Source organism: Saimiri boliviensis, chromosome 10 (assembly GCF_048565385.1).
Source record: "Saimiri boliviensis isolate mSaiBol1 chromosome 10, mSaiBol1.pri, whole genome shotgun sequence".
Taxonomy (NCBI): Eukaryota; Metazoa; Chordata; class Mammalia; order Primates; family Cebidae; genus Saimiri; species Saimiri boliviensis.
This window is the reverse complement of record NC_133458.1, coordinates 51,137,410-51,164,853: the sequence shown is the minus strand read 5'-3', so window position 1 is coordinate 51,164,853 and position 27,444 is coordinate 51,137,410. Positions and strand designations below refer to the sequence as shown.

General features: G+C 42.6%; 1 protein-coding gene across 5 annotated transcripts in view; it reads right to left on the bottom strand.

Annotated features, from left to right (window-relative positions):
* PUS7 (pseudouridine synthase 7) overlaps window positions 1–27,444 on the bottom strand; it is a 69,894-nt gene that overhangs the window by 2,671 nt on the left and 39,779 nt on the right. For 4 of the 5 annotated variants that reach the window (XM_039472811.1, XM_039472810.2, XM_074379275.1 and 1 more), the window contains 7 exons: window positions 25,054–25,182; window positions 24,145–24,270; window positions 13,466–13,527; window positions 11,812–11,972; window positions 9,459–9,585; window positions 7,085–7,186; window positions 3,934–4,063 (listed from right to left, as the gene is read on the bottom strand). In XM_039472811.1, the coding sequence (XP_039328745.1) occupies window positions 3,934–4,063; window positions 7,085–7,186; window positions 9,459–9,585; window positions 11,812–11,972; window positions 13,466–13,527; window positions 24,145–24,270; window positions 25,054–25,182 (837 nt within the window). The remainder of the gene's footprint in view (window positions 1–3,933; window positions 4,064–7,084; window positions 7,187–9,458; window positions 9,586–11,811; window positions 11,973–13,465; window positions 13,528–24,144; window positions 24,271–25,053; window positions 25,183–27,444) is intronic. The other variant, XM_074379276.1, reaches the window with a different exon arrangement.

The following is a 27,444-nucleotide window of genomic DNA, read 5'->3' as shown; positions in this document are numbered from 1 at the left end:
TTTTTTTTTTTTGAGATGAAGTCTCCCTCTGTTGCCAAGGCTGGAGTGCAGTGGCGCAATCCTGGCTCACTATAACCTCTGCCTCCTGGGTTCAAGCAATTCTTACGCCTCAGCCTCCGCAGTAGCTGGGACTACAGGCGCCTGCCGCCACGCGTAGCTAAGTTTTATATTTTCAGTAGAGATGGGGTTTTGCCATGTTGGCCAGGGGGATCTCAAACTCTTGGCCTCAGGTGATCTACCTGCCACAGTCTCCCAAAGTACTGGGATTACAGGTATGAGCCACTATGCCTGACTCAATCCAATTATATTTTATTAGTTACTTAAAAACATACAACTGGGGCCAGGTGTAGTGGCTCATGTCTCTAATCTTAACACTTTAGGAGGCTGAGGTGGGATGACTGACTAAGCCCAGGAGCTCGAGACCAGCTTTTTTTTTTTGAGACTGAGTTTCACTCTTGTTACCCAGGCTGGAGTGCAATGGCGCGATCTCGGCTCACCGCCAACCTCCGCCTCCTGGGTTCAGGCAATTCTCCTGCCTCAGCCTCCTGAGTAGCTGGGATTACAGGCACGCGCCACCATGCTCAGCTAATTTTCTGTATTTTTAGTAGAGACGGGGTTTCACCATGTTGCCCAAGATGGTCTCGATCTCTTGACCTCGTGATCCACCCGCCTCGGCCTCCCAAAGTGCTGGGATTACAGGCTTGAGCCACCGCGCCCGGCCTAAAACCCCATCTCTTTATATTAATAATTAAAAATTTTAAAATGTACAATTGACAGTTTTTTTTTTAATTGCATTTTAGGTTTTGGGGTACATGTGAAGAACATGCAAGATTGTTGTGTAGGTACACACGTGGCAGTGTGACTTGCTGCCTTCCTCCCCATCACCTGTATCTGGCATTTCTCCCCATGCTATCTCTCCCCAACTCCCCACCCCCTGCTGTCCCTCCCCTATTTCCCCCCAACAGACCCCAGTGTGTAGTGCTTCCCTCCCTGTGTCTATGTGTTCTCATTGTTCAACACCCACCTATGAGTGAGAATATGCGGTGTTTGATTTTCTGTTCTTGTGTTAGTTTGCTGAGAATGATGGTTTCCAGGTTTATCCATGTCCCTACAAAGGACACGAACTCATCGTTTTTTTATGGCTGCATAATATTCCATGGTGTATATGTGCCACATTTTCCCTGTCCAATCTATCATTGATGGGCATTTGGGTTATTTTATTTATTTATTTATTTATTTATTTATTTATTTATTTATTTTTGAGACGGAGTTTCGCTCTTGTTACCCAGGCTGGAGTGCCATGGCGTGATCTTGGCTCACTGCAACCTCCGCCTCCTGGGTTCAGGCAATTCTCCTGCCTCAGCCTCCTGAGTAGCTGGGATTATAGGCACGCGCCACCATGCCCAGCTAATTTTTTGTATTTTTAGTAGAGACGGGGTTTCACCATGTTGACGAGGTTGGTCTCGATCTCTCGACCTTGTGATCCACCCGCCTCGGCCTCCCAAAGTGCTGGGATTACAGGCTTGAGCCACCGCGCCCGGCCTATTTTATTTATTTTATTATTTTTTTTTAAAGATGGGGTTTCACCATATTGGTCAGGCTGGTCTCGACCTCTGATCTCAGGTGATCCGCCCACCTCAGCCTCCCAAAGTACTGGGATTACAGGCATGAGCCACCGCGCCTGGCTGACAGTTCTTTCTTTTTTTTTTTTGAGACGGAGTTTCGCTCTTGTTACCCAGGCTGGAGTGCAATGGCGCAATCTCAGCTCACTGCAGTTTCTGTCTTCCAGACTCAAGCAATCCTCCCACACTGGCCTCCCAAACAGCTGCGACTGCAGGTGTACACCATCACTCCCGGCTAATTTTTGTATTTATTTTGTAGAGACAGTCTTGCTATGTTGCAGAGGCAGGTTTCAAGCTCCTAGGCTCAAGTGATCCTTCCACCTCGGACTTGCAATAAATTTTTTTTTTTTTTTTTTTCTTTTTGAGATAAAGAGTTTCACTCTTGTTGCCCAGGCTGGAGTGCAATGGCGCGATCTTGGCTCATGGCAACCTCCGCCTCCCAGGTTCAAGCGATTCTCCTGCCTAAGCCTCCCAAGTTGCTAGGATTACAGGCATGCGCCACCATGCTGGGCTACTTTTGTATTTTTAGTAGAAACGTGGTTTTTCCATGTTGGTCAGGTTGGTCTCGAACTCCCGACCTCAGGTGCTCCTCCTGCCTTGGCCTCCCGAAGTGCTGGGATTACAGATGGGAGCCACCACGGCCGGCCATAAAATATTTTTAAATGAACTAATACAAGTAATCTTTTCCTCTCTGGAAATATGATGTCAAAACAACCAGAGCAGTGTTTAGAACTCACAGCTAATTCTAAATAAGGTAATTTGCTCAGGGATAGCTCTTTAAGCAAATCTAAAGTTTTCAGAAATAGGAAAAAAGTTCACTCTGTACAAATTACTTCAATAATTCAGTGAAGCCAACAAAATGTAAATGAATTCACTTTCTGTAACTGTTTACATTCAAAACAGCTTCCTTATTTTTCTTTTTTTTGTTTTTTTTGAGACGGAGTTTTCGCTCTTGTTACTCAGGCTGGAGTGCAATGGCATGATCTCGGCTCACCGCAACCTCCGCCTCCTGGGTTCAGGCAATTCTCCTGCCTCAGCCTCCTGAGTAGCTGGGATTACAGGCACGCGCCACCATGCCCAGCTAATTTTTTGTATTTTTAGTAGAGATGGGGTTTCACCATGTTGACCAGGATGGTCTCGATCTCTCAACCTTGTGATCCACCCGCCTCGGCCTCCCAAAGTGCTGGGATTACAAGCTTGAGCCACCGTGCCCGGCCTCTTTTCTTTTTTAGAGACAGGGTCTCACTATATTGCCCAGGCTCGTCTCAAATACCTGACCTCAAACAATCCTCCCACTTCAGCCTCTCCAGTCTCTGGGATTACTTATGAGCCACTATGCTCAGTTTACCGTCATTTACTTCCTGATGACTTGAAAAATGCATAGTAGCAGAAGCAGTAACAACAGTAATAATAATAATAACTAATAATAATAATAACTAACACTTATGAAACACATGCTGGGTTCTAAGCACTGAAAAATACAGTCATACACTGCTTAACAACAGGGACATCTTCTAACCCTTGTCAGGCAATTTCATCACCATGTGAACATCAAAGAATGTACTCAGACAAACACAGATGGTATAGCCTACTACACACCATGGTTACAGAGTATAGAGCATGTTACTGTACTGAATACTGAAAGTAACTGTAACACAATGGTAAGTACTTGTGCATCTAAGCAGAGAAAAGGCACAGGCTGGGTGTGGTGGTTCACGCCCGTAATCCAGGTGGGAAGGCTGCTTGAGCCCAGGAATCTGCGGTTGCAGTAAGCCATGATTATGGCACTGCATTCCAGCCTGTGCAACAGAGAAAGAACTTGTCTCTATTAAAAAGAAAGGAAAGGCAAAGAGAAAAGAAAAAAGGTAAGGCTGAGTATGGTGGCTCAAGCCTGTAATCCCAGCACTGTGGGAGGCCGAGGCAGGAGTTTGAGACCAGCCTGGCCAATACGGTGAAACCCTGTCTCTACTAAAAATACAAAAATATTCCGGGTGTGGTGGCGGGGTGCCTATAAGCTCAGCTACTCCTGAGGCTGAGGCAGGAGAACCATTTGAACCTGGGAGGTAGAAGTTGCAGCGAGCCAAGATAGCGCTACTGCACCCCAGCCCGGGTGACAAGAGTGAAACTCCATCTCAAAAAAAAAAAAGGTAAGTAAAAATATGGTTTTATAATCTTCCAGGACCACCATCATATATGCAGTCTGTCACTGACTGAAAATTATTTGTGCAGTACATGACTCTATATAAGTGAAGCAAGAGCTTACAACTCATATAGTAATTCAGCTCTATTTCATTCCAGACTGATTACTCACCAGCTAACATTCTGAGGACGAATAATGATCTTTCGGTAGGCCCCTGACAAGGAATAATCTCGGATTTTGTGTCTCATGTTGTCAATATCAAGATTGTCAGCTGTGAGCATTTCCCTGTAGGCTTCTCGAACTAATATAAAATACAAAAAAATTAGCTGAAAAGCAGCCTGTCAGCCAAGTTATCCTGAACCAGATTACAGAGTAACATGTAAGCTCAGTTAGATTGCCCTAATAAAATTAGTCACCTTAATTTTTAATCCAAAATCTGTTCCCTGGAATCAATATTTAGTGACTTAGTAACTAGGACTAGAGGGTGTATTCAGCTTTGGTTTGGCCAATTTGTAAGTTATTTTTGCAACCAGTCAGGGTACCTGTGGTGTAAGCTTCCCAAGCCAACTACAAAAGGTCATTTCATCCAAAGTTGCTAAACTACATTTTATATGGGCTGAGAGTTGGAAGACACTATATACAGAGGCTTCAAACTCTCTGTGGAAGAGATAGTTATAAATAAATGTATAAAAATAAGAGACCTTGGAAAACCATCTGGCTCACCCTCGCACCTGATGTAGAGTCTTTTTTATAACACTCAAGAGCAGGCGTCCCCAAACGACGGCCCGCCGGCCGCGTGCGGCCCCCTGAGGCCATTTATCCGGCCCCCCGCCGCACTTCAGGAAGGGGCACCTCTTTCATTGGTGGTCAGTGAGAGGAGCACAGTATGTGGCGGCCCTCCAACGGTCTGAGGGACAGTGAAGTGGCCCCCTGTGTAAAAAGTTTGGGGACGCCTGCTCAAGAGAGACGGTTTTCCAGCCTTTGCTTGGGAAATACTTCTTTGTGAGGCATGCGATTATTAGAAAGTTCTTCCTATTCCAAGCTGAAATCCATTTTCTTGTAACTTGTGTTTACTGCTTTGGAACACGGTGGATTAACTGTCCTCTTTCACATATGGTCATAAGCACTGGATCTTTCAGCCATATCTTCTCTACACCAAACGATGCTTCCCGCAGCTGTCCCTCCTTTAACATTTCTGTATATCCCATCAAATCTTTTATCTGACCCAGAATAACAGGTTCGTATACAACAAAAAAGCCAGATATTTTAAACTTTTTATACAAACTACTATCAAACTGGACCTTTTGTATCAGCATTTGATCACTGGGAATAAATGTGGGATTTACATTTATTCCTAGTAAATGCCTTCTGCAGTTTTTTTTTTAACATCTTACTAAATTATTTATTGCAAACTTGCCCCTCTATTACAACTTCTGCTAGCCTTCTACTCATTTAGTAACTAATACAAGACACTGAACATGAGGGATCACATATATTGGATAAATTATTGGATAGATAAATGCAAATACAATGAAATCGAGTTGTAAAAATTACTGCAATAGATATTATGCAATTCTTAAACACTTACTTTTCATATAATTAATATTAACTATTTTGTACAACATGCAAATATAACAAGTTAATTTCTTTCTTTTTTTTTTTTTGAGACAGAGTTTCGCTCGTTACCCAGGCTGGAGTGCGATGGCGCGAGCTCAACTCACTGCAACCTCCACCTCCTGGGTTCAGGCAATTCTCCTGCCTCAGCCTCCTGAGTAGCTGGGATTACAGGAACGTGCCACCATGCCCAGCTAATGTTTTGTATTTTTAGTAGAGATGGGGTTTCACCATGTTGACCAGGATGGTCTCGATCTTTTGACCTCGTGATCCACCTGCCTCAGCCTCCCAAAGTGCTGGGATTATAGGCGTGAGCCACTGCGCCCGGCCTAACAAGTAAATTTCTTTAAGTTACTCATAAAAAATATTGGCTAGAACAGGGTCCCTCACTACACACTAAGGACAACAGGGATCCCTAAATCAAGCACTGTCAGACACCAGGTATGCATGTGTTACATATCCAGAAACTTGAAATATCACCCATCCAGTCTACAAATGGCCATCCTGGCTACAAGGTTTTCATGGATGGCTTTGTCAAAGGCTTTGCTGAATTTATGTTCTCATTGGTACCAGCAAAGTTCCTGATCCCAAAAGGTTTAAGAGAGGAGACGAAAATAATTTCTTTCTTATGACGGTTAATTTTGGGTGGCAACTTGACAAGGGTAAGGGATACCCCAGCAGCTAGTAAAACACAATTTATTTTCACTGTTTCAGTAAGCACTGAGCTCAGCCTTCTTCTGAGAGGGAAATCTAGGCATTTGATTAGAGTGACCGGACTATGCCAGGTGTGTTGGTGAGGGTGCTGCTAGATGAGACTCGCATGTGAGTTTGTGGGCAGAGTGGAGGAGATCCGCCCTCAAGGTGGGTGCACACCTCCAGTTGTCTCGGGGCCTGGATAGAACATAAAGGCAGAGGAAGGGTGAATTCTCTCCCTCTCCTTCCCAGAGCCAGATGCCCTTCTTCACCCGTCTCTGGATGTCAACTCCAGGTTCTCTGACCTATGGACTCTGGGACTTATGCCAGTGATCCTCCAAGTTCTCAAGTCTTTGGCCTCCAACTGAGAGTTGTATCATTGGCTTCCCTTGTTCTGAGGCCTTCACACTTGGACTAAACCATGCTACCGGCTTTCCCAGTTCTCCGATTTGCAGATGGCCTGTCGTGGGACTTCTCGACTCTACAATCAAGTGGGTCAATTCCCTGAACAAATCCCTCCGTCCCTGCTTTTATTTATTTTTTTGAGATGGAGTCTTGCTCTGTTGCTCAGGCTGGAGTGCAGTAGCGTGATTTCAGCTCACCACAACCCGTGCCTCCGGGCTCAAGCCATGTTCCCACCTTAGCCTCCCAAACCGCTGGGGCCACATGTGTGCACCTCCAGGCCCAGCTAATCTTTGTATTTTCAGTAGAGACGGGGTTTTGCCAGGTTGCCCAGGCTGGTCTCGAACTCCAGGGCTCAAGCGATCCACTCATCTCAGCCTCCCAAAGTCCTGGGATTACAGATGTGAGCCACCATACCTGGCCTATTTATTTTATTTTATAATTTCAACTTTTACTTTAGATTCGGAGGTAGAGTTTCTTAATTTAAATTATCCATGTGAATGCATCCCTTTCTGGGAGACTGTCATAAATAACTCAAGTTTACATATGTTTGATACAGTAGCTTTATTATGTTAAACTTGTTTTAACTATTTTCCCCATACAGGGAACTTACTTTTATGCTTTGGGTAGACAACATCGAAACCAGGCAAGGGCATCACCACATCATGGATAGAGTAATTATTAACATCATCTTCCTCAATATAGGTGGGTGTGGCTGCAAATTCACAAGTCAACAATAAATTAAGACAACAGGCAACATTTTTATGAGGTCAATCTTCTAAAATTATACACATCTAAGCAAGTCATAAGTTCAAGTTAGTACAGGTTCAGTGGCCTAGAAAGCTTAAAGAAATTAAGCAGGGGCCAGGAGCAGTGGCTCACATCTGTAATCCCCACACTCTGGGAGGCTGAGGTGGGCGGACTGCTTGAAGCCAGAGTTCTAGACCAGCCTAGACAACATGGCGAAACCCCATCTCTATAAAAAAATACAAAAATCAGCTGGGTATGGTGGCAGATACCTGTAGTCCCAGCTACTCGGGAGACTAAGGCAGCAGGGTCACCTGAGCCTGGCGGGTTGAGGCTGCAGTGAGCTGTGACTGTGCCACTGCACTCCAGCCTGGGGGTTGGAGTGAGACCCTGTTTCAAAGAAAGAAAAAAAAGAAAAAAAGAAAAAGAAATTAAGTTTGGATACATATCCTTCTGTCTTTTCTGCTTTACTGAAGAAATAAAAATCAAGGATTTAGAAAAAGTAAAAAAAAAAAAGAAAATTTGTTTTTTGAGACAGGGTCTTTCTGTTACTCAGGCTAGAGTGTAGTGGTATGATTAAGGTTCACTGCAGTCTTGACCTCCTGGGCTCAAGTGATCCCACTGCCTCCTGTGAAGCTGGGACCGTAAGTGCATGCTACCAGGCCTGGCTAGTTTTTAAATTTTTTGTAGAGATAGGTCTTACTTTGTTGCCCTGGCTAGCCTCCAACTCCTGGGCTCAAGTGATTCTCCTGCCCTGGCCCCGAAAAGTACTTGAATTACAAGTATGAGCTTCTGTGCCCAATCTAAAGTAAAATTTTCAATGAAAATTAAAGACATTTACCTCTCAGCTGCATCCTCATTTATTTGGAATGCCTACTTTTTAAAATCAAGAAAACATTTTGAAAAGCCATCATACTACAAAATCGTACTTGCAATGCATCATAAATGGATGCATTTTGCTAAAAAAAAGATAAACAATTAAAAAAAACTGTGTGTATTTAAGAGTTTGATAAAACACAGCAGAACCCAGGATATTAATACACACTGAATGGCATCAACATGGCATGAGGAAAACATGTTAAATCAAGAAAACTAATTAAAAATTTCTGAACAAAATTAGAAGCTTAGTGGGTTTACGGGGTCTGCCTGCAGATGGGCAGACTATGTATTCAGCTAATAGATGGTAGCCTAGTACGCCAGACACACATGGAATTTGGAATCAAACAGACTGGACTCTGAATCCCAGTTTTTTCTGTTTTAACTAGCTGTGGAACCTTGGGCAATTAACTAAACCTCATCTAAAAAAAAACAAAGAAAATACTTCACAGTAACACTGGGGGCTTTAAAGGAAAAGACACAGGTACAGGGCTTAGTGCCAAGGCCTGGCACACAGTACAGGCTTCATGGCAGATGGGATATTGGCACTGTCTTGGGAACATTTTGGGCACAGCATATACAAAATGCCCATTCTATCATAGCCCACATGCAAAGTCAGCGGCAGTCTGGTGTTGAGTCGATGAAACTCTTTATGCCTGGCTGACAAGATACATCCGGAGGTGTATTTATTTGCTAGGCCTACATAAAAGTTTCGAAAGAGAGTTCAGCTGTCATTTAGCTCAAATCCTATTTGAGTTGAGAAAAGGGAGGCCCAGAGAGAGGTGCTTACTCAGGCTGGGGTTGGTGGCTCAAGCCTGTAATCCCAGCACTTTGGGAGGCTGAGGTGGGTGGATCACCTGAGGTCAGGAGTTTGAGTTCAAGGTGCTTACTCAAGCAGATGTGTATTTTTTCTTTAAAGATACAGATAAAAACTAACCAATGTAAATTACTAGACATGTTTCTTTCTTTATTTCTTTTTTTTTTTTTTGCGATAGAGTCTCACCGTGTCGCTCAGGGAGTGCAGTGGCACTATCTCAGCTCACTGTAACATCCACCTCCTGGGTTCAAGCAATTCTCCTGCCTCAGCCTCCCATGTAGCTGAGATTACAGGCATATACCACCACACCCAGCTAAATTTTTGTATTTTCAGTAGAGGCAGGGTTTCTTCATATTGGCCAGGCTGGTCTCACCTCCTGACCTCAGATCCACCCACCTTGGCCTCCCAAAGTGTTAAGATTATGGGCATGCACCACCACATCTTGCCACATCTCTCTCTCTTAATTAGTAGCCAGGCTGGATTTTAAAGCCACTAGTAGCAACTGAACCCTAGCTTGGCTGAATAACAAAGACATTTGCCTTTTTACCTCCTTTGAGAACAAGGTCCCCTGGAACAGGTTTCAGCCCATAGTCTTCTATCCTCTTGCTTACCATATTATTCCACACGTAGCTTTGGTAGCTATGAATATACATCAAGCGATTATTTCTGGGTATCTGAAGGGAAGAAAAAAAATAAGCAAGAAAATATTCTGAATATAAAAAGTGTTGTACTGTTTTTTTTTTTTTTTTTGAGACAGGGTCTTGCTCCATTGCCCAGGCTGGAGTGCAGTGGTGCAATCTCAGCTCACTGCAGCCTCCGCCTCCCAGGTTCAAATAATTCTCCCACCTCATCCTCCCAAGTAGCTGGGATTATAGGGGCATACCTCCATGACCGTTTTTGTTTTTGTTTTTTTTTTGTATTTTTTAGTATAGACAGGGTTTCACCATGTTGGCCAGGCTGGTCTTGAACTCCTGACCTCAGGTGATCTGCCCACCTTGGCCTCCCAAAGTGCTAGGATTACAGACATGAGCCACCGCACCCAACCAAAAAGTGTTGTACTTTCTACCTTGCTTGTTCAGTGGTAATTCTAGTATAAGAAACTCCTACTGTATTTATTTATTTATTTATACTTATTTTTGAGACAGGTTTTCCCTCTGTCGCCCAGGCTGGAGTGCAGTGGCATGATCATGGCTCACTGTAGCCTCAAACTCCCAGGCTCAGGTGATCCTCCCACCTTAGCCTATTGAGTAGCTGCGACTACAGGTGTACACCACTATGCCTGGCTAGTCTTTTGTATTTTTTCTAGAGACAGGGTTTTGCTATGTTGCCCAGGCTGGTCACAAACTTCTGGGTTCAAGCAATCCACCAGCCTCAGCCTCCCAAAGTGCTGGGATTACAGGCATGAGCCACTGCCCAGCCAAAACTTTTACTTTAATCTCTCATTTTTCTTCTACTTAACCTCTCGTTTTTTTTTCCTCTACTTTAATCTCTCATTTTTCTTTCCTTTTTGTTTTTTTTTTTTTTGAGACAGGGTCTCACTCTGTCACCTCGGCTGGAATGCACTAACACTATCTTAGTTCACTGCAACTTCCGCCTCCCAGGTTCAAGTAATTCTCCCACGTTAGCCTTCTGAGTAGCTGGGTGCACGCTATCATGTCTGGATAATGAGTTTTTTTTTTTGAGACAGAGTCTCGCTTTGTTGCCCAGGCTGAAGTGCAATGTCGTGATCTCGGCTCACTGCAATCTCTGCCTCTCAGTTTTAAGCTACTCTCCTGCCTCAGCCTCCCAAGAACCTGGGATTACAGGTGCCTGACATTTTTTGTATTTTTAGTAGAGATGGGGTTTTGCCATGCTGGCCAGGCTGGTCTAGAACTCTGGACCTCAGGTGATCCGCCTGCCTTGGACTCCCAAAGTGCCAGGATTACAGGTGTGAGTCACCGCACCGTCCTGTTTTCTATTTTTAGTAGAGACAGGTTTCGCCACATTGGCCAGGCTGGTCTCGGACTCCTGGCCTCAAGGGATCTGCCTGTCTCAGCCTCCCAAACTGATGGGATTACAGATATGTCACACTATCCTCGGCCATAATGTTTATCTTTTTTTTCTTTTTTTGTTTTTCTTCGGCCATAATGTTTTAAGAAAAGTTTAAAATAATTTGTATGGGGCCACATTCAAAGCTGTCCTGGGCTGCATGTAGCCCGCAAGCTGCAGGTTAGATAAGCATGCCTCACATCAGTGGCACAGTGTGCAAACTCAAGGAATTTACACATCAATTTTTCGAGCTAACGGTGCTTTTTCTCCCATAATGCCATGGAAAGAGAGAACCTAAATTATTGAACTGACAACTAATTTCATGCACTCAGAATTCTGCTTTCTTTGTGCATCTGGCAAAAGACTTAGTTTAAGGGTTAAACTTTAACATGTCCTGGATTATACATATCCAAATACTGGTATGGGCTACACTTGCTAGTGTGGTACTTCCTACTCTTGAATCACCATGATGAAACCAGACTAACATGCAACTATTCATTCAGACTGTCTGCTGTTCAATCCTTTTACTAAGGCAGTTTATAGCTCTGGCGATGGAATGGTCAAGAAATGACTATACAATAGATTCTGAATTTCTCCAATACCAAGAGACTTAATTTAAACAGAATTTCCACTGAAGATTATGTTTTCCACATTGATGCTTTTCTTGTGCCCTCAGTAAGTAATGCCCGCATCCACTCCCTCATCACCACTCAGGGTCTGAGCAAAGATTACTTAGGTGAAACAGCTCCGAGATCACCTAAGGATCCTTATTTACCTTCTGTTCTTTCAAAATTTAATAAAATCCTTAAGATGAAATTTAAAAAGCATTGAAACACCTTGAGCCATTGCCTGACTTCACAAATTGCACTCACTATGCCAAATGCAGAGACTATATTCTTCATTCCATATTTTGAAAGTCCTCGAAGCAGCTGCCCTTCCACACACCTTTTGACAGGTAGTTTTCTGAGGGCAGCAGTTGGGTCTTTGGTCTTCGCCCATTCTTCTCTGCATTTAACCAAGTAGCCCTTTTCAGCTGCGGGGGGAAAAAAACTATGAATAAATGACTTACCCAAGAGACAGACTTCCATAACTTAAAGTACAGTTCACAGAGAACACAAAATTAGAAAATGCTATTTGCAATACAGGTGCTGTTCAGAGCTTCCACTCGACTAAGGAAGTGCAAAGACGGGAAATGTAGAAAGTTTACGGAACTATTTGGCTTTGACAACATGCTATCACCCTCTGGTCAACAGCAAAAGCCATTTAACTGTTCATTATCATAGCTGATTTAACATGACCAAAAGTTGCCAGTACTTTTTTCCTTCTCTCTTTTTCCATTGTAATGTCAAGTTTAACGGGCAGGGTGTACTTGCCTTAAAATTAGATAATTTCATCTTTTTATAGTTTGCAAATGAATTACCCAAAGTGAGCATGATTTTGACAATCAGTAAAGCAGTAATTAAATCTTTTTTCATTCAATGTGATTTTAGACATACTTTCTGGAAAGTTTTTGGTGAATTCTTCACACTGCAAATCCTCAAGATGTTTTTACCAAGTTTTTATATTCTATTACACTATGTTTTAACAAAATAACCACAGGTGAAATGTTTTAGATTTACATACACTCATATTTAGAAGTGAGTAAAGAAAAACATATGTGTTTATTGTTTAAATATATTTATTCAGTTATGAATTAATATACTGAATGAGCTAAAGAACTAAAATAGGCCGGGCGTGGTGGCTCAAGCCTGTAATCCCAGCACTTTGGGAGACCGAGGCAGGTGGATCACAAGGTCAAGAGATCTAGACCATCCTGGTCAACGTGGTGAAACCCCGTCTCTACTAAAAATACAAAAAATTAGCTGGGCATGGTGGCGTGTGCCTGTAATCCCAGCTACTCAGGAGGCTGAGGCAGGAGAATTGCCTGAACCCAGGAGGCGGAGGTTGCGGTAAGCCGAGATCGCGTCATTGCACTCCAGCCTGGGTAACAAAAGCGAAACTCCGTCTCAAAAAAAAAAAAAAAAAAAAAAAAAGAACTAAAATAGAGGCCAGGAGTGGTGGCTCACGCCTGTAATCTCTGTACTCTAGGAGGCTAAGGCGAGTGGATCACCTCAGGTCATGAGTTTGAGAACAGCCTGGCCAACATGGTGAAACCCCGCCTCTATTAAAAATACAAAATTAGCCGGGTATGGTGATACATGCCTATAATCCCAGCTACTCAGGAGGCTGAGGCAGGAGAATCAGGGGAACACGGGAGGCGAGGCTGTAGCATTGCACTCCAACCTGAGAAATGAGACTGAAACTCCGTCTCCAAAAAGAAAAAAAAAGCTAAAATAGGATATAAATTATAAATCTTAAATACATACATAAACTGTTGAAAAATATACATAAATGTATACTTTTATTGTAAAAACAAATAAAATATTGAAATGACCCCAATTTGCACAAATGCTTTTATTCAAAGCAATTTCATGAATACCTAGCCATACATTCTATTTATTTTCTTATCATGAATTTTATTCTCACCTCCAGAGCGGGGTTTCAATATTAAATCCATGACTTCTGTCCAGGAATTCTGTAGTATAGCTCTAAAATTAAACAACATTGATTTTACTTAATTTTGCAGAAGATAAACTTTATATGCACAAATCTCTGAAGAGTCAACAAGTCACATTAACTATACACTAAAGGCTTGACCTTCCAAGCTCCAGTGATTCTACCAACTCAGCTCTTCCGGCACCATGATAGTAGCGGGAACTGCACATGCACACCACCATACCTGGCTAAGTTCTTAATTCATTGTAGAGATGGGGTCTCACTATTTGTCTTAAAATTCTGGGCTCAAGTGGTGTCCCGAAGTGTTGGGATTACAGGCGTGAGCCACTACGCCTGTTCTTACATTATCTTATTAAACTTAAGAGTAAGCGGAGAATCTAGTATGATACAGATTTCAAGTATAAAAGGACTTCTACCAAAAGAACTTTAAAAAAAAGAGAATAAAATTAAAAACATAATGCTTACCCATAACATTTAATATCATTTTAGTTTAAACATGTGTTAATAGTACAAATACTACCTAGTCATGCTTTAAGTAGTTACACATTTTTTATTTATTTATTTTTGAGACAGAGTCTCGCTCTGTCACCCAGGTTGGAGTGCGGTGGCACGATCCCGGCTCACTGTAACCTCCGCCTCCAGGGTTCAAGCAATTCTCCTGCCTCAGCCTCCAGAGTATCTGAGACTACATGCACCCATCACCACACCTGACTAATTTTTGTATTTTTTTTTGATAGAGGAGGGGTTTCACCATATTGGCCAGGCTGGTCTTGAACTCCCGACCTTGTGATCCACTCGCCTCGGCCTCCCAAAGTGCTGGGATTACAGGCGCCAGCCACTGTGCCCAGCCCACATGGTATTATTTATATAAATCACAGTTAAGTTTTTATGTGTGAAAACATGTTTGAAACTGTGTGTGAAACTCGTTTGATTTCTCCATGTTAATACCTTCTTGATATTACCTAGGCAAATAGAATACAATTTGCTCTTCTATATTATTCTTGTTAGAATGGAAATATCTTGATATCTGATAATTATAAAATTTATATATACTTTTTTTTAAATTTAATTTTAATTTGTTGAGATAGTCTCCCTCTGTCTTCTAGGGTGGAGTGCAGTGGCACAATCTTGGCTCGCTGCAACCTCTGCTCTTGGGCTTAAGCAATTCTCCTGCATCATCCTCCTGTGCAGCTTGGACTGCACAGGAGTAGAGTACAGGTATGAGTCACCAAGCCTGCCTAATTTTTTATTTTTTGAGATAGAGTCTCACTCTTCTGCCCAGGTTGGAGTGCAGTGGCATGATCTCAGCTCACTGCAACCTCTGCCTTTCAGGTTCAAGTGATTCATGTGCCTTAGCCTCCCAAGTAGCTGGGATTACAGGTTTGGGCCACCATGTCTGGCCAGGCTGGTCTTGAACTCTTGGCCTCAAGTGATCCACCCACTTTAGCCTCCCAAAGTGCTGGGATTACAGGCATGAACAACTATGGTCAGCCAATTTTTATATTTTTAGTAGAGACGAGGTTTCACTGTGTTGGCCAGGCTGCTCTCAAACTCTGAGCCTCAAGTGATCTGCTACATTGGCCTCCCAAAGTGCTGGGAGTACAGGTGTGAGCCACCATGCCTGGCCTATATATGCTTTTAAAAAACTGAATGGTATATAAGGCAGGTTACATGTTACTCAATCTCTAAGAAATGAAGCACTGTTGACACTTCAGAGTATATTTTTGATCTTTTTGGTGAATCTTTAACTGCATGTAATTCTTCCTTTAACATTTACTATATTATTGCTATACTATATCTGAAAATTTTTTTCCTTTTAAGATTTCTGGTCTTGGCGTCTTAGTGACCAAGACCTTTCTCTATCAAAAGAACACAGGAATCCCCTTCTATTAATTTTTCTGTTTTTCCAGTTAATTATGTTTCTTCTTTTTCATATTTAAGTTACATAATAGAGGCCATTTCTGGATATTAAACTGTCTAAAATGCTATTTGGCATATATTGATGACATCATATGGATTTTCAATCCAATAATGTAATTACATCAACAGATTTCCTATTGCTGGCTATCCTCACAGTCCTGGAACAAGCCATGTTAAATCAGTCTTTAAATCAGTCCTGAGGTGATAAATTATTTACTTGGATAATCCTTTACACAATATTGACAAAAAAAAAGTAGAGTACTAGTTGGCATTAGGCACTGGTCTGCCAGATATAACAGACATAGATTTTTACACTAAAAAACCTTGGTTAGGCTGGGTGTGGTGGTTCATGCCTGTAATCCCAGCACTTTGGGAGGCTGAGGTGGATGGATGACAAGGTCAGAAAACTGAGACCATCCCGGCTAAAACGGTGAAACCTCGTTTCTCCCAAAAATACAAAAAAATTAGCCGGGCATGGTAGCACGTGCCTGTAGTCCCATCTACTCGGAGGCTGAGGCAGGAGAATCGCTGAACCCGGGAGGTGGAGGTTGCAGTGAGCCCAGATCACACCACTGTACTCCAGCCTGGGTGAAAGAGTGAGACTTTGTCTCAAAAACAAAAACAAAAACAAACAAGCAATCAAACAAAAAACCTTTGTTAAGTATCAATTATAGCCTGCGGGCCTAAGCTCGTTGTCCACCTAATTCTGTAGTTTTATTGGAAAACAGCCATGCACATTGATTTGCATACTGTCCATGGCTGCTTTTGCAGTGTAACTCCAGAGCTCAGTACCTGCAACAAACATTAAATGACCCACAAGGCCTGAAATATTAACTAACTGTTCCTTTATAGAAAACCCTTTGCCACCACCTGATATGATAAAACAGTTGCTTTCAGTTTCTATCTTTTTTTTAGATGGAGTCTCTCTGTTGCGCAGGCTAGAATGCAGTGGTGCGACCTCACTGCAATCTCCACCTCCCTGGTTCAAGCGATTCTCCTGCCTCAGCCTCCTGAGTAGCTGAGACTACTGTGCACCACACCCAGCTAACTTTTCTATTTTTAGTGGAGTTTTACCGTGCTGGCTAGGATGTCTCAATCTCCTGTCCTTGTGATCCACCTGCCTTGGCCTCCCAAAGTGCTGGGATTACAGGTAGGAGACACGGCGTCCGGCCCTAAACTGTTTCTTAACTGCAGGACTTTTCAACACCTTTAAGATGCCACCATATACTGTAAAGGTTCAGTATGCAATGCCATATTAAATGTAAACATTTAATCTGGTTTACAATGGGCTATCCTATTTAGCACACTACACATTAATGTGTTTTGTACTTTTCTTACTTTATCTTTCCTTCTTCTACCTTCTTTTATTTTACTGTGATAAATATAACATAAAATGTAGATTTTTGGCTATTTTTAAGGGTACAGTTCTGTGGCATTATGCACATTTACATTGTTGGGGCAACCATCATCACTGTCCACCACCAGAACTTTTCAATCTTCTCAACTGAAACTCAATACCCATTCAATAAAACTCCCTATCTACTCATCCCCCTCCCTGGCAGCCACCATTCCACTTTCTGTCTATGGCTTTGGCTACCCTAGGAACTTCATGTAAGAGAAATCATACCATATTTGTCCTTTTGTTACTGGCTTATGTCAGGTAACATAAAATTTCCAAGGCTTTTCAATGTGAGAGCATGTATGAAAATTTCCCTCCCTTTGAATTACTCAAGACCGACTGGGAGGTGGAGGTTGTAGTGAGCCAAGATTATGCCACTGCACTCCAGCCTGGGCAACAGAGCAAAACTCCATCTCAAAAAACCAAAAAGCAAGCAAGCAAACAAGCAAACAAAATTCCTCCTTCTAAAGGCTTACATACTCCATTGTATGTATACACCACACTTTGGATAAACACTTGGGCTGCTCCTTTTGGCTATTGTGAATGGTGCTGTTATAAACATGCATGTACAAGTATCCAGTAAGTTCCCACTGTCATTTCTTTTGGGTATATACTGAGATGTGAAATTGTTGGATCCTAACATAATTTTTATTTACTTTTGAGACAGAGTCTCAGTCTTGTTGCCCAGGCTGGAGTGCGATGGCGTGATCTTGGCTCACTGCAACCTCTGCCTCCCAGGTTCAAGCCATTCTCCTGCCTTAGCCTCCCAAGTAGCTGGGATTACAGGAATGCTAATTTTTTGACAGGGTTTCTCCATATTGGTCAGGCTGTTCTTAAACTCCCGACCTCAGGTGATCCACCCACCTAGGCCTCCCAAAGTGCTGGGATTACAGGCGTGAGCCACCGCGCCCGGCCTATATTTATTTTTACTTTACTTTTTTAGACGGAGTCTTGCTCTCTCACCAGGTTTAAATGCAGTGATACGATCTCGGCTCACTGCAACCTCCACCTCCTGGGTTCAAGAGATTCTCCTGCCTTAGCCTTCTGAGTAGTTGGGACTACAGGCGCCCATCACCATGCCCAGCTAATTTTTTTATTTTTAGAAGAGATGGGGTTTCACCGTGCTGGTCAGGATGGTCTCTATCTCTTGAGCTTGTGACCAGCCGGCCTCAGCCTCCCAAAGTGCTGAGATTACAGGCCTGAGCCACCATGCCCAGCCTATATTTAATTTCTTAAGAAATCACCATACTGTTTTCCCCAATGGCTACACTATTTTACATCCTCACCAGCAAAGCCCAGGTTTCTTATTTCTCCGCACCCTTACCAACACTTATTTGTTTTTACTGTTTTGTGATGGTAGCCTTCCTAATGGATACAAAGGGGTACCCATGAAGTTTCAATTTGCATCTCCCTAATGATTAAGTGATGTTAAACACCAATCTGTGTAACTTTGGAACACATTTATTCCACGCCTTCGCTCATTTTTGCATTTTTTTTTCTTTTTTTGGTTGTTGTTGAGTTTGGGGAGTCATTTAGTTCTTTATACATTCTAGATATAAGTCTTATCAGACATACGATTTGAAATACTGCCTCCTATTCTGTGGGTTATCTTTTCATTCCGTTGATAGTGTCCTTTGATGCACATTTTTTTTTTTTTTTTTGAGACGGAGTTTCGCTCGTTACCCAGGCTGGAGTGCAATGGCGCCATCTTGGCTCACTGCAACCTCTGCCTCCTGGGTTCAGGCAATTCTCCTGCCTCAGCCTCCTGAGTGGCTGGGATTACAGGCACGCGCCACCATGCCCAGCTAATTTTTTTTGTATTTTAGTAGAGACGGGGTTTCACCATGTTGACCAGGATGGTCTCGATCTCTTGACCTCGTGATCCACCTGCCTCAGCCTCCCAAAGTGCTGGGATTACAGGCTTGAGCCACCGTACCCGGCCATTATTTTTTTCTTTTGTGTGTTGCCTGTGCTTTTGGTGTCATATCCAAGAAACCACTGACAAATCCATTATCATTAGGCTTCCACCCATGTTTTCTTCTAAGAGTTTGTGTAAGTGCAACTCTGCTCTATGTTTAGATCTTTGATCCACTTTGAGTTTATTTTACTTTATTTTTGAGACAGAGTTTCACTGTAACCCAGGCTAGAGTGCAGTGGCACAATCTTGGCTCACTGCAATCTCTGCCCCCCAGGCTCAAGCAATTCTCCTGCCTCAGCCTCACGAGTAGCTGGGATTACAGGTGTGCACGCCACCACTCCCAATTAATTTTTGTATTTTTAGTAGAGACGGGGTTTCACTATGTTAGCTAGGGTGGTCTTGAACGTCTGACCTCAAGCAATCCGCCCACCTCGGCTTCCCAAAGTGCTGGGATTACAGGTGTAATCCATCATGCCTAGCCTATTTTAATTTTATATATGGTGTAACTTGTAAGGTAAGGGTCCAATTTCAGTTTTTTGCATGTGGATATCCAATTTTCCCCAAAATTATTTGTTGAAAAGTTATCCTTTCCACTTTGAATGGTCTTATCACCCTTCTCGAAAATCATTTAAACAGATGTGAGGGCTTACTTACTCTACTTTTCTTTTTTTTTTTTTTTTTGAGACAGAGTCTCGCTCTGTCATTTCTGCCTCCTGAGTTCAAGCGATTCTCCTTCCTCAGCCTCTCAAGTAGTTGGGACTATAGGCACATGCCACCATACTCAGCTAATTTTTGTATTTTTGGTAGAGAAGGGGTTTCACCATGTTGGCCAGGCTGATCTTGAACTCTTGACCTCAGGTGATCTACTCACCTCAGCCTCCCAGTGTTGGGATTACGGCCATGAGCCACTGTGCCCAGCTCACTTTCTTTTTTAAAAAGTTTTTATTAAGGTATTCAATAATTCACATAACAATGTAATTCACCCACTGAATTTTAAGTGTACAATTTAATGGCTTTTATATTTTTAAAGAATTGTGGAGCATTACAGAATTTTAGAACATTTTTATCACCCCCCCAAAAAAAACTCCTATCCCATTGGCAGTCAATTCCCATTTGGGCTGTTCCAGCTCTTTCTCTATAGATTTGCTCATATTGGAAATTTCATAGAAAATTTATTCTGATTGTGGTTTTGAAGTAAAAAAAAGAAAAGAGAAAGAAAAAAAATGGATTCATTCACTAATTCACAGGCAGGGTCTTGCTCTGTCACCCACACTATAGTGCAGTGGTGGTACACTGTTCACTGCATCCTCAAACTCCTGGGCTTAAGTGATTCTCCAGCCTAAGCCTCCTAAGTAGCTAGGATCAAAGGCAGGCAGCACCACACTCAGCTAATTTAAAAAAAAAAAAATTATTTTATTTTATTTTTTTGTGTGTAGAGATGGGGCCTTGCTATGGTGCCCAGGCTGGTCTTGAACTCCTGACCTCAAGTGATCCTCCCACCTTGGCCTCTCAAGTTGTTGGGATTACAGGCATGAGCCACAGTGCCCAGCTTACTTAACAATACGTTTTCAAGGTTCATTCATGTTGCAGAACGTATCAGGTATTTAATTTCTTTTTATTGCTAATATTTCATTATATATTATTGTATATTCCATTGTATATTTTGTTTATCCATTCATCAGTAGGTGGACATTTGGGTTGTTTCCAGTCTTTTGGCTGCTATAAACATCTGTATAAATTTTTGTGTGAACATATGATTTTCAGTTGTGCTCAGTATATAACTAGAAATGCAACTGCTGGGTCATATGCTAACTTTGTAACCTTTTGAGGAACTGCCAGGCTATTTTCCAAATGGTTATACCATTTTACATTTCCACTAGGAATGTACAGGGGTTCCAATTTCTCCAGCCCTCACCAATACATGTTATTCTCTGTCTTTTTTATTTCAGCTCTCCTGGTAGGTATGAAGTGGCATCTCACTGTGGTTTTGATTTGCATTTCTTAAAGATTAGCGATGATAAGCATCTTTTTGGGTGCTTATTGGCCATTTGTTTATCTTATTTTTAAAAAGGTCTATTCAGACTCTTTGCCAAGTTTTAGAATGGGTTGTCTGTTCTTGAGTTGTAAGAGCTTTTAATATTTTAGATACAAGTCATTTTTCCACCGTTACAATATAAACTGAGAGTTTGTTTTTGCCTTCAGAGAATTCTATGGTGTTAACAGTGGGTTTCTTTGAAAGCAAGAGATATTCTTATGCTGTAAAAATGAATGATTTGGAATTCTGAGCTGACAGTACTGACCTTTGGGCATGCTATGTAATTTTTGCTGTGGGATGAATTTGATCTCATTTTCGTTATTTATGTTTGTTTGTTTTTTTTTTTTTGAGACAGAGTTTTGCTCTTGTTACCCAGGCTGGAGTGCAATGGCGCGATCTCGGCTCACCGCAACCTCCACCTCCTGGGTTCAGGCAATTCTCCTGCCTCAGCCTCCTGAGTAGCTGGGATTACAGGCACGTGCCACCACGCCCAGCTAATTTTTTGTATTTTTTAGTAGAGACGGGGTTTCACCATGTTGACCAGGATGGTCTCGATCTCTCGACCTCGTGATCCACCCGCCTCGGCCTCCCAAAGTGCTGGGATTACAGGCTTGAGCCACCGTGCCCGGCCGTTTATGTTTGTTTACATTATCTTTGAAGTACAAAATGTATAGGGTTCCATGGCTGTCCTTCTGCCAAATTAATAACCAATTTATAAGTAGATACAGCCCTCCCTTAAATATTCTGTCCCATAATACAATTCACATTTTTATTGTTTTTATCAATGCCCTCTGACCATTAGCAAGGTTGAAAACATATTAGCACTCACTATATTCGAGGCATAAAAATAGATGTGGCCTCAACATCATTTCACTTCATTTTCATCACCTTCTGAATTGGTATTATCTTCATTCTACAGATGAGTAATTTGAGGCTCAGAACTCAAGTCTGATTTCACCTGAGCCTTTTCATCTTCTCAATAATGACTCAAAGAGGCAGAGGAAATATAGATTTTTATCATTTTGCACTTTTAAAATCATAAAAACGAACACAACTTCACAGAGTGAGCTGCTAAAACAATGGATTGGAAGCCGGGAAAACTCGTATTTCCAAACTATAGCCAATCAGCTAATGAGTTCACGCAGCCCTCTCTAAGCCTGAGTTTGCTAACCTGAAGGGTCTGAAACACAAGGAAGAATATGAACACTCAAATCATTTCTGACTTGTAACTACTACAATTCGAACTGAATAACTAGTTTAGGTAACGCGGTCTCTGCTGAGCAACAGGATTCCAAAAGTACATTTATGAACCTAACTATTTATTGATGGGATTCTACTGTAGCTTAGTCTAGAGGGATTCTTTTTTTTTTTTTGAGATGGAGTTTCGCTTTTGTTACCCAGGCTGGAGTGCAATGGCGCCATCTCGGCTCACCGCAACCTCCGCCTCCTGGGTTCAAGCAATTCTCCTGCCTCAGCCTCCTGATTAGCTGGGATTACAGGCACACGCCACTACGCCCCGCTAATTTTTTTTTTATTTTTAGTAGAGACGGGGTTTCACCATGTTGACCAGGATGGTCTCAATCTCTCGACCTCGTGATCCACCCGCCTCAGCCTCCCAAAGTGCTGGGATTATAGGCGTGAGCCACCGCGCTCGGCCGAGAGGGATTCTTATTAGTTTAAAAGTAAATCAGACTTCTTAAATTCCATGTCACTAATTTTAATCTTTATTACTTTCCTTAAAGAGTGAGGGAAGGGGCCAGGCACGGTGGCTCACACCTCCCACTTAGGGAGATCGAGGCGGGCAGATCACTGGAGGTCAGGAGTTTGAGACCAGTTTGGCCAAGATGGCAAAACCTCACCTCTACTAAAAATACAAAAATCAGCTGGGTCTGGTGCATGCCTGTAGTCTCAGCTACTTGGGAGGCTGAGGCAGAAGAATCACCTGAACCCAGGAGGCGGAGGTTGCAGTGAGTCGAGATGGCACCACTACACTGCAGCCTGGGCAACAGAGCGAGAAGTAATCTCAAAAAATATAAAAATTAAAAAATAAGGCTGGGTGCGGTGGCTTAAGCCTGTAATCCCAGCACTTTGGGAGGCCGAGGCGGGTGCATCACGAGGTCAAGAGATCGAGACCGTCCTGGTCAATATGGTGAAACCCCGTCTCTACTAAAAATACAAAAAAAAGTAGCTGGGCATGGTGGCACATGCCTGTAATCCGAGCTACTCAGGAGGCTGAGGCAGGAGAATTGCCTGAATCCAGGAGGCGGAGGTTGCGGTGAGCCGAAATCGCGCCATTGCACTCTAGCCTGGGTAACAAGAGCGAAACTCTGTCTCAAAAAATAAATAAATAAAATTAAGAGAGAAGGGCATATCAAATTTAATAAACTTGTTAACACAGATCATAAAATGTATCATCTCTGTGGGGCTACTTTGGGTCTGTGTTACCCAGATGATTACTGCGGAATCACTTTGAATCACTTATTGAGCCAAGACTCACCTGTTCAAAAATAAAAATAAAAATAGGGCTGGGCACAGTGGCTCACACCTCTAATTCCAGTACTTTGGGAGGCTAAGGTGGGTGGATCATTTGAGGTCAGGAGTTTCAGACCAGCCTGGCCACATGGTGAAACCCTGTCACTAGTAAAAACACAAAAAAGTTAGCTGGGTGTGGTGGCAGGAGCCTGTAATCCCAGATACTCAGGAGGCTGAGGCAGGCAAACAGCTTGAACCTGGGAGGCGGAGGTTGCAGTGAGCTGACATTGCACCACTGCACTTCAGCCTGATCAACAGAGCAAGACTCTGTCTCAAATAATAAAAATAAAAATAGCCGGGCGCGGTGGCTCAAGCCTGTAATCCCAGCACTTTGGGAGGCCGAGGTGGGTGGATCACGAGGTCAAGAGATCGAGACCATCCTGGTCAACATGGTGAAACCCCGTCTCTACTAAAAATACAAAAAATTAGCTGGGCATGGTGGCACGTGCCTGTAATCCCAGCTACTCAAGGAGGCTGAGGCAGGAGAATTGCCTGAACCCAGGAGGCGGAGGTTGCGGTGAGCCGAGATTGCGCCATTGCAATCCAGCCTGGGTAACAAGAGTGAAAACTCCGTCTCAAAAAATAAATAAACAAAAATAAAAATAAAAATAGATCCCTTAGATGGGTTACCAAGAGTGGCAGGAAAGCTCAATTTTCAAGTCATATTCTTTTGAACTCTTGATTTTTTACCTTGTGCATGCATTATCTTAAAACAAAAATTATGAGACTGTGGTTCATTTACCCCAGACATGCGAGAGCATAGAAATAATTAAAAACACCACCACCACCAAATCCTGCTTCTTTTATGAAAAAGCTCTTTTTGATAAAAGAAATTCTATACCAACCTTCCAACCTGATACGTAGGGACAGCTGTGGTTCCAAATCTCTGCATTCCATAGTAGTTAATAAATCCAATCTCCTTCAGAGAGTTCATAGCTTGCTGTACTTGTTCATCAGTTCCTGTAATATTTCTACAGGGACCCAAATTATCCAGAGAAAAAAAGAAAAACGCTCAGGGAGGCAGCTTATAAATGACTACAGCGTAGCTTCCGTGTCTTTTCTTTCTGCAGCTTTCTCTCTACCTCCTGGGGGCTCTCTTTTTTTTTTAAAGTTGTGATAAGTGATTTATAATGTAATTTACCATTTTAGCCATTTTTAAGTGTGCAATTTGGTGGTATTAACCCATTTATGCTGGAGGTTGTAATTTTTTGAATTTTTGCAATCAGACCTCGGGGATGATCTTGAGCAGTACGATAGAAATAACTCTTACATACTTAGCATTCCAATAACGGAATATCAGGCATAAATGGGTTAACTACATTCACAATGCTGAGCACCCTTCACCACTATCTATTTCCCAAATTTTTTCATATTCTCAAAATGAAACTCTGTACCCACTAAACGGTAACTTTCCATTACTCCCAACCTTTTCCCCTGTAACCACTATTCTACCTTCTATGTCTACAGATTTGCCTATTCTAGGAGCTTTGTCTTAAGTGGAATCACAGGCTCAGTGTGTTTTATCACAGTATTTGAAGAAAACGGTGTCTTTCCAAAGGGTGCGCTAGGTTTCCGAAGGGCAAGGTGTCTACAGTTGCTCTCCCAGCCCTGCCAGGCCCTGCCCTACCCTCCCTTGCTGCCACTTCCGTTCTGTTAGTGCCAGCTCACCAGGACCTTATGACCAGTGATGAGTAACAGACTCACAATGCCCTGGCCAGACCCTCTGGTCTACATTCCCACCTGCAGGTCTTTACCTGAGAACAACAGTGAAGTGGTTTCCTTGAAGCTCTCCCAATTTCAGAGGCTTTTTCTGATAGCTGAAATTCCCTAGCTTGAAGTTCATCAAGCACTTATTCAAGTGGGCAAGTCTTTGTGCAGTTATTCTTAAAAAAAAAGAAAAGAAAAGCAACAAAACAAAAAAGAGTAGAAAGAAGATTGTAAGATATTGATTATCTGCCTGGAACAGTACAGAAAACAAGACACAGCACAGCTCTGAGCCCCCGACAGGAAAAGGCACCGCAGCAGGTGAGGTGTGCGCGACCTTCTCTCCTCCGCATTCTTCCTTCAGTGTAATGGTACGTGCTCCTGTTGGAACCACGTACTCCTGGCCATCCATATTTTATATACTTCAGACCTCTTATTATTTATAGGCTGATGAGTAACAGAACAATCATATCTGAGGAATTTTCTTTTTCTTTTTTTGAGACAGAATCTCGCTCTGTCGCCAGGCTGGAGTGCAGTGGCATGATCTTGGTTCACTGCAACCTCTGCCTCCCTGGTTCAAGCAATTCTCTTGCCTCAGCCTCCAGAGTAGCTGGGACTACAGGTGTGCGCTACCACACCCAACTAATTTTTGTATTTTTTAGTAGAGATGGGGTTTCACCATGTTGGCCAGGATGGTCTCGATCTCTTTACCTCGTAATCCGCCAGCCTTGGCCTCCCAAAGTGCTGGGATTACAGGCGTGAGCCACCGCGCCCGGCCTATCTGAGGAATTTTCTATTTTTTTGTGGGGTGAGAGGTGAGGAAACAAATGGGTACAGGGACAAATCCCATATAAAGAATGGTATTAAGCATTTTTTTTTAAAAAAAAGGTCATTATTTTTGTCTATCAGAAATATATTGTAAACTCATTACAGAAAACTTGGAAAATACAACAAAGAGAAAAGGAAAAGAAATTCATACTTCTATTGCCTGAAAAAATTTCCACTGACATCTAACTTTGTATTTTCTTTTTTTAAAGACATGTCATATATAGCCGAAATTCTACCCAAACCTATACCATGCTGCTATCATTTAATATATAGATATTTCCTGTGCTACCAAATTTCCATTAGAAATTCCTTGCCTTCTTCAATAGGAAATATATGTAGAAAAACAAACACTGAAAAGGCTTTCTCCCCTTTTTATCTATAGTGTCACCACTGGCAGTCGATTTTTTTTTTTAAATTTTGTTTTCGTTTTGAGACAGAGTCTCACTCTGTCATCCAGGCTGGAGTGCAGTGGCATGATCTCGGCTCACTGTAACCTCTGCCTCCTGGGCTCAGTGATTCTCCTGCCTCAGCCTTCTGAGTAGCTGGGATTACAGGTATGTGCCACCATGATCAGCTAATTTTTGTATTATTATTATTATTATTACTTTTTTGAGACACAGTCTTGCTCTGTTGACCAGCCTGGAGTGCAGTGGCGTGATCTTGGTTCACTGCAACCTCCACCTCCTGGGTTCAAGCAATTCTCCTGTCTCAGCCTCCTGAGTAGCTGGGATTACAGGTGCACACCACCACACTGGGCTAATTTTTATATTTTCTATTTTTAGTAGAGATGGGGTTTCACACATCTTGGACAGGCTGGTCCCAAACTCCTGACCTCAGGTGATCTCCCTGCCTTGGCCTCCCAAAGTGTTGAGATTACAGGCATGAGCCACTGTGCCCAGCTAATTTTTGTATTTTTAGTAGACTGGGTTTCACCATGTTGGCCAGGCTGGTCTTGAACTCCTGACCTCAGGTGATCCACCTGCATTGATCTCACACAGTGCTGGGATTATAGGCATGAGGTAAGTTCAAGAGATTCTTCTGCCTCAGCCTCCCGAGTAGCCGGAAATACAGGTACATGCCACCACATCTAGTTATTTTTTTGGATTTTCAGTAGAGACAGGGTTTCACCATGTTGGCCAGGCTGGTCTTGGTCTCCTGGCCTCAAGTGATCCACCCACCTCGGCTTCCCAATGTGTTCGGAGTATAGGCGTGAGCCAGTGGGCCTGGCTGTCTTTGTTTGTTAGGCTTCCAGGATCCAACTGAGGATCATACGTTGCAGTTGTGATGTCTGTTTGGTCTCCATTAAGTGATCTGTCTAGCCTTGTTTTTTCATGACATCTGGCTCTTAGTGAAGAATCCAGGCCAGCACTTTTACACATCTTTCAATGTGGATTTGTCTGATTGTTTCTCATGCCGAGACTCAGGTAAACATTTTTGGTAGAAATATTACTTAGGTGACATGGTCCTTTTTGATGCATCACCTCAAAAGGCAGAGATTGAGTTTGTCCATCACTAATGATAACTTTAAGCATTTAATTAGGATAGTATGTACTAGATTTTTACACTGTAAGAGTCTCTTTCCCTTTGCTTTTAATCAATAATCAGTGGGGAAA